Source organism: Penicillium roqueforti (genome assembly GCF_015533775.1).
Source record: "Penicillium roqueforti strain LCP96 04111 chromosome Unknown scaffold_13, whole genome shotgun sequence".
NCBI classification, from domain to species: Eukaryota; Fungi; Ascomycota; class Eurotiomycetes; order Eurotiales; family Aspergillaceae; genus Penicillium; species Penicillium roqueforti.
The window spans coordinates 208558-216238 of record NW_024067577.1 but is presented as its reverse complement, the minus strand read 5'-3'; the positions used below and the strand labels follow the sequence as shown (position 1 = coordinate 216238).

General features: G+C 49.1%; 2 protein-coding genes across 2 annotated transcripts; one reads left to right on the top strand and one right to left on the bottom strand.

Moving 5' to 3' along the window:
- Positions 1 to 534: 534 nt before the first annotated feature.
- LCP9604111_5473 (putative amino acid permease) lies at positions 535 to 2680 on the top strand (the record flags this gene model as incomplete). Its single annotated transcript, XM_039073287.1, has 10 exons — positions 535 to 636; positions 692 to 712; positions 770 to 818; positions 873 to 1139; positions 1195 to 1229; positions 1286 to 1406; positions 1456 to 1799; positions 1862 to 1984; positions 2043 to 2445; positions 2499 to 2680. The coding sequence occupies 10 exons, from the start codon at positions 535 to 537 to the stop codon at positions 2678 to 2680; spliced, it is 1647 nt and encodes a 548-aa protein (XP_038928435.1).
- A 2606-nt stretch (positions 2681 to 5286) lies between these two features.
- LCP9604111_5472 (uncharacterized protein) lies at positions 5287 to 6699 on the bottom strand (the record flags this gene model as incomplete). Its single annotated transcript, XM_039073286.1, has 1 exon — positions 5287 to 6699. The coding sequence occupies one exon, from the start codon at positions 6697 to 6699 to the stop codon at positions 5287 to 5289; it is 1413 nt and encodes a 470-aa protein (XP_038928434.1).
- Between the last annotated feature and the right edge of the window lie 982 nt (positions 6700 to 7681).

Here is a 7681-nt window from a genome sequence, read left to right as displayed (position 1 = left end):
CTAAGAATTACCAAAAACGGCCTTCTAGTCCGTGTAACGGAAGCGGCTGTGTACGGGAATAATTATAACAACTGATAGCCTTTACAAATCTATCTTCTCTATTAAACCCCCAAGATTATATACTGCCTAATAAACAAGTCAAGCTCGACGGATCAGAAAGCTCCGAGCTTCCAAGGTTATATTGGACCCTCTTTGAAACTTAATCCAAAAAATTTTGATCTTACGCGATGCGCGGCAATTTAATAATCTTCAAGGAAGATCAAGACAGGCATGTAATAATATAGAATACACTTGATAAATTACTGTACTCATAACTTAGCCAATTACCCAACTAGGTCATCTGTAGTCATCAAATCAAGTCCACTTAAGGCTGTGGCGTCTCCTAATATTTCCGGTGGAGCATTTGCGAACGTTTTGACCGCAGGACGAACACGAACCTTGGAAAGTCTATCCTCAAAATTTCTGATCTCTTCTCAATCCAGAAAATACAGACACCTGGGTTCTTCCTTTTCCCTATATATCTGTCATTCAGATATGGCTTCCCACGACCCTGTCGCCGGTTCCGCCGACCTCCTCACCCATGAAGGTGAAGGTGACCGGGCTGAGCTCAAGAAACAGGATGATACCGCTTTATTGGTAGGTGTATCCAGGCCTTGTTTTGTAAACATCAACCTAACATGAAATCTTCTAGGAAACTATGGGCTATAAGCCAGTACGTCGAATCGTAGATTTAAGATGTCTCGTGGTCAGCAACTGATTCACTAAACAGGTTCTTCATCGGACATACACTTTGTTCGAGAATTTTTCAACCACGTTCGGTACGTTTTTCGCTGTCACTACTTTGTGGGTGCATTTATACTGACTCTTTCTAGCTGCTCTGTACTTTGTTGGCGGTGTCCGCGTTACTTTCAGCACTGGTATTGCCGCCGGTGGAAACCTGGCCTATTGGACTAGTTACCTAGTAACCATGGTATTCACGTTCATTACTGCTGCTGTCATCGCCGAGGTCTGTTCGGCTTCTCCATCCGCCGGGTCAATCTACTTGTGGGCCGCCGAAGCTGGTGGGCCTCGATTTGGCCGACTGCTTGGCTTTATCGTCGCCTGGTGGAGTACAACGGCTTGGACGACTTTCTGTGCAAGTATGTTGCGTATCTACCTTAAGACAAGGATTACATGGTGCTAATTTGATTATAGGCAACACCCAGGCTGCGGCGAATTACATGCTTGCGGTATGCTTTTTTTCTTTCTTGGTTTCCCGGGATTCAGACTGATACATTGCGTTTAGGAAATAACCGTATTCAACCTCGATTTCCCATCAGACTCAAGCAGCGTGAAGTTCCGCGCAGTCCAGTGGATCTGCACTGAGATCTTGCTTGCTCTGGCCGCCCTGTTGAACTTTTTGCCTCGTATGTACAAACGCGTAACTTTGATTCATCACCTCTGACAGCATTCTAGCTCGCTATTTCAAATATGTCTTTTGGTGGTCTTCCGCAGTCGTGATGCTCGACTTTATCCTGAACATTGTCTGGCTGCCCATTGGCACCGCTCAAACCTGGGGATTCCGTACCACCCACGAGGCCTTCATGACCACGTACAACGGTACCGGAGCCCCGGCTGGCTGGAACTGGTGTCTTTCTTATCTTGCTACCGCTGGCATTCTGATTGGGTTTGATGCCTCGGGTCACGTTGCGGAAGAAACCAAGAATGCGTCGATCACTGCTGCGCGTGGTATTTTCTGGAGTACCGTTGCCAGTGGGTTCGGTGGTTTGGCTACGATTATTCTCTTTTTGTTCTGCGCTGTTCGTCTCCCGTCGTCTCTGCGAACGCCGAAATTCGAAATTCTGACCTTGTTTTTCTATAGCCCGACGCCGACACACTCATGGGTTTCGGTGGGCCCCAACCCTTTGTGCCTCTTTACGCTGTTGTTCTAGGCAAGGGCGGCCATATCTTCATGAACATCATTTGCATTTTCGCTTTGTGGCTGGTGAGCTATCATTCTGTGCACGGATATCTCATATCTCACAACTGACTTTCATTCTCAGAACACCGCAATTGCCATCATCGCCGCCTCTCGCCTTGTCTTCGCCGTCGCCCGTGATGGTGTACTCCCATTCTCCGGCTGGGTCTCTCGTGTAAAGGACGGTCAGCCACGGAACGCAGTTATTGTTGTCTGGGTTGTCGCCGCCCTAGTCAGTTGCACCATTCTTCCATCCGCCACGGCTTTCACTTCCCTTGTCTCGGCAGCCGGTGTCCCCAGCGCTGCCGCCTACGGTCTGATCTGTCTGGGTCGACTATTCTGCACTCCGTCGCGGTTCCCGAAGCCACAGTGGAGTCTCGGCCGCTGGAGTAAGCCGTTCCAGTTCATTGGTGTCTTCTGGAACGGCTGGGTTGTCGCTGTCCTGTTCTCGCCCTACGTGTTCCCAGTCACTGGCGAGAATCTGAATTGTAAGATGTTCTTTCTTATAAGGTTTTATCGCGCTAACTAAGTTGCTTGATAGACGCCCCCATTATCATGGCTGGAGTCACCATCTTCGCATTGATCTCCTACTTCATGATGCCAGAGAGTGCTTGGCTTCCTCGAGACCGCATCACTCACTTTATTGATAGTAAGGGCGCTGTCCAGGCGACCGTGGATGAAGTTGGCTCTACTGACCATGGTGAAACGAGTGGTGGTCAATGATGTGGAGTACGAATTGTAATTGGCCACCAGTTCCTATTACCGGGCACATAATGCCTTAGAGATTGCAGTAGAGAGCTTTCGGGCTTAGACTATATAATGCTTCAGCTATTTATAGCTATTTAAAATTGTTATATTTTCAAAAGACTACCAAAAAATTACCCAAGAAAACTCCTCGAGAAACATCTATTGTAACAATGTACGCGGTCCCCTGCATAAAATGAAGCTTTTGATCCCATAACTAACTACAAATCTGGAAATTCAGGCATTCAGGCATCAAGATCCCTGTTCATACGAGCACGTGATCAAGCACGTGCCCCATACAACAGCATTACACCAACATCTTTCCTTTCGTAACCTCCAAGAAGAATCAACGTCTTATTCTGGGCTTAGTGTCACGTGTTGATGTCGTTGCCTTATCGCATACCTACCTCATACATCAAGTTCGCCCTCATCGATTCCTTCATCACTATGTCAATCCCTTAGGAGATCTGCATCTGTTAAACACTCACCATGTCGTCAGTCAGGAGCATGTTGCGCAATGTCCATTTCTACGATGCGTCTAACGGACAGCTCCTAGGAGGTTCCTTTTAAGCTGGTTCCGTAACGGACGCTAATCTGATCTGGATTCTCGAGAACGTGTTGCTAGTTGCGGCGGAGATCCTCACGATAAAGGATCGAGCATCCGGTCGAATGATCACACCATCGAATAATTAATTGCGTTGTCCTGGCGACTATGACATTTCTTGTGATGTCAAGACTTCACGTATAGCATACGGTTATTTTCGTTACTGTAAGAGTTCCTTGTCAAACTGTGAGCAGACGAAGCGTGGTTTCCTCACGTCTGTGGCTTTAATCATTCAGGTCAAGAAGAGTCATTTCGCACTGAGGTCGGCCGGAGAGACGGGAGATGCGTTATTTCCGGCACGATCAACCTTCTTGCGCAGTCGGATTGGTGGACTGGCTTCGAAGCTGCCCATATATTCCCCCTAGAGAAGGAGGGTCTATGGGTTGAGTATAACTTCGGGCGTTAGATAACAAATATGGACCATATGCCAGGGTTTCGAAGATTAACTCTATTCAAAACGGTTTACTGATGACTTCGAATCTACACAATTGTTTTGATCAGTATGCGTTTTCTATTTACCCCGATGTACGTATCGTATCGATGGCACTTCCGGCAAAGCGTGCTCGCTAATATGCGAGGGGCAGAGGAGCCGATATTCGAGTCGGACTTTCCCCTTGGGACAGACCAAATAGCGACGCTACGAAACGAACCATACGGCAAGGAGAGGTTTGAGATGGAGGTCGAACTCAGACTCGGACCCATAGCCAGAGAAGAAGAGTCGATATATTAATATGGACATCTTTACGCAAAGTCTCGACCGTTATTTATTTTATCTAGCCCCTCCGGAACAAGTCCCTCGTCGAGGCACTTACGGCTCGTGGCGTGACCTCCTTTGCAATGGATCTTCTCCGAATCTCGCGTGCACAGACCTTCAATACTCTACTCTTAGCTGGTCGGCATTGGTAGACTGTTCATCGTGGGAGGAGGTTTTGTGCCGCTTACTATCCCTGGAATAGTGCTAATTCGTTTTTTGAACAACCATCAAAGCCGCCCTAGAGGCGCAGAAGCAGGCTCCCACTAAAATCCACTTGCTCCTTGTTTACGGCCAAATCTTGCCTTAACGGACTCTCGGCCGAATCCCTAGCGGACAATTGTACAACGTAGCGGACATAAAATCCTCCGGTCTCGGATCAATTGGGGGAGTGGGTCACATCAACACTAAATCCTCGATTACTCTCCTCGATTCTTATTGTGCAGAGTGCGGAGTAGTAGCATATGTTGTAGCACATCCCCAACTCGAGGTGAAGTTGGCAATATTCGCACTTATCGAATTCATCTACATCCAGCTCGTTAAGCCGATTTCCGGATCTATGCTGCCAAAAAAAGGGTACAGTACCCCTTGCTAAGCTTCCTGTACGCTGGCAAGACATGTGATTTCCCTCAAACGCATGGTATCGCTTGCATTTTACGGAAATGATGGGAGGCCAGAAGTCTGTCTCCATGTGTATGCTTGCAAGGAGATTAAAGACCATCTTTCTCCACATCCTAGAGTATATAAGCTGAGGATACGCGGTTCCGAGGATATAAGATACCTATACTAGGAGCTTGGGTGGAACACGATCATTGTGTTCAGGGTGTATGGGTAGACTCCAATATCAGACTGCATCTGATAGAAGTCTCCCTATCTATTTAGCTATGTAACTAAACCACCCAATAGTTATCCCTAAATCGCATACCATGCGCCAAAATTGAAGACATTAGCCATCCCAGAATAATACTTGATTCTGCCCTTTCCTAAGTCAAGGGCCGTCATACATTAGCTTAGCCGATCAAAAACAGAGATGAGAGGGAAAAGACAGAAAAAATCAAGCGACCACCGAAAGAAACCAGTTAAAAAAACGCCCAATATCAAACAACACCGGAACAAACCCCTAGAAATCCAAGCCATACGCCAGATCCCCCATAAAGACATTACCAGATCAATATATGTTAAGTACCAGAAAGCAAAAAAGCAAAAATCAAAAAGCCAAGACCCCCATCTCTAAGCCTTATGCGACTTCTTTCCCAGCTTCAATCCCATAAAGCCCCTCCCACTCGGCAGGACACTATTATGCCGCGCATGGCCACGCTGACTGGACTTGCGCACGACATGGCTGTCAGCAGTGGGAGGCGGGGTGGGTTGTGTTGCGACAGAGATCTGCGAGGAAGAAGGACCGTTAACGCCGACCTCGGAGCGCAGACTGCTTAGCGAGTAAACGCTGGAGGCGGAGTGTTTCCTCGTCATGCGACGCATCATCAGAGGCGAGCGGCTTGTGAGCATATTCGACACGCTGTATGTCGAGGACCCGCTGCGCTTGGACAAGTATGGCGATGAGGGCGTTGGTGGGATTGAGGCCGGACTGCAGGCTCTGGTGAGGGGGGAGGGTGCGTCGATGTAGTTGTAATTGTTGGGTTTGCCGTCGGCGGAGAAGGGTGTTGTTGGGCGGGAGGTGTAAGTGGAGACGCTGTTGCTGCTTGTACTGCGCATTGAGGGGGGTCGGTGGACGTGCAGGTTCAGTGGTGGTGGAGGCATTGCTTTGTCGGAGCCTTGAGTTCGTGGTCGGGTTCGGTAGTCTTGGGCTGGGAGGGTGCGTGGTGGTGCTGGGAAGTAGAGGTGGGGGATTTCAGAGATGCGGTTTATGGTTGCGCTGGGTGCGAGCTGGGGATCTTCTGCTGACTTGGGCGCCTGCTTCGTGGTGGCTCTTTTCTCGGATGCTCGTGGTGACTTGGCTGGGTCTGACGAGCGTGGCAGTTTAAGTCGGCGGCTATCGGTCCTGGCAAGCATAGAGCGGCTGCGGCTGCTTTCCCTGGAGCGGGAATGAGGACGAGATTTTGAGGTCTTGGACCGTGGGCCTAGGGCTTTGATCAAGACCACTGTAGGACGAGTCCGGGGCTCCATTATAGTCACCTCCTTTGCAACCCGGATGTCCGCTTCCTCTACGGAAAAGACCGACGAGGGTGAAGCAGAGCGAGACCTTGGGTTAGATGGCTGGGGTGGTTTGGGCCAGACGTATATCGATGGCTGTAAAAAAGTGCTGGATGCCAGTTGTGGCGGAGAATCTGAGGGTGGCAGTTCGAGAAACATCTGATCTTCCAGATCAAACACATACGTATCTTCGTCGAAGGTGGCATTGCTGTTTCTCTTGATGGTAGCAGAAGAGACGGGCCGGGGCCGTTTCACTGCTGGCGGAGCGAGAATACGTTCATCCCGATCAGAATCAGGGTCATTGTGAGAATTCTCGTCGGCGCTGAGATCTGAATCGAAGATTCCGACTCGTGAGCCCACAGGCGAGGACAGTAGATCCTGGGTGCCTGTGTCGGATTCCGACACAGCCTCCTCATCTGACTCGTATCGATCCTGGATGCTATGCCTGCTCAAGCGGTGTAGACTCAGTGAGGGAGTAGGTCCGAACATGTTCCCAGCAGTGATATGGTTGTAATCGGTCATAGAGCAAAGGAAGAAAGAGTATCTGTTCCAAAGTGCAGACCGTTCCGAAGCCAAGGGAAATGCAAGACTAAAAAGACCCTCGACTAGAGAATACCAAGATGAAAAGGAGGCCCAAGGAACGGAACGTAATAGCTGTCAAGTATCCAGGTGCACAGCTGCAAAGGAGATCCAAAAATCCACCAGGGCGACAAAAGGGCTCTTTAAGGAAGTGGACCGGAGTGGGACCAAGGAGCTATGGGCAGGGGATGCATATATCAAGCCAATATACGGCGTACGGCGTACGGAGTCAGTAGCAGGGAAAGGCATCCAGGGTCATTAATCCATGCCATGGCCCTGTACGACATCCACGTGCAGAAAGTGGAAAGGTTCAATAACCCTGAATTTGCTGGTTTTGCTGGCTTTGCTAGTTCAGCGCGTAGTGAACCTTGAAGAGGGTTGAGGAGGGATTGTGATTGGTGTCTCACCCTTGCATGGGGGAAAATAAGGGCGGGATGGCGCTCGTTTCAGCAGGGGGAAGAACGCGTTACACTGGATATCGTGGCCGGAAGACTGAATTGAAACTTTGGGGGAAAAAAATCAAAAAAGTCATCTGATAGATCACTATGAGCTATTGGTTAGGGCACATGCACCTAATCCCCCGTTTGTTCAATGATTGGGCATTTCTGCGTATCAGGGTTTTAGGGCTTGAGAGATTATGCAAGACGAGAACTCGTATCAAGGAAGTACGACACAGTGGCAAAGAGGAGAATAAGGGCCGGATGAAACATATGTCCCTCGAAGCATTCCCTAGAACTACTCGACCTGAACAGTTGTGGAATGGCCGATAGTGGGGGAACAGGCAATCAGTGGGGCCATGTGTATAACTCAAACGCACTTAGGGACTTGAGTAAACGGAAAATTATCCTTGCGAAGATGCCAGGGGTAACTGACCTTGAGGGGGGTTGGCTTG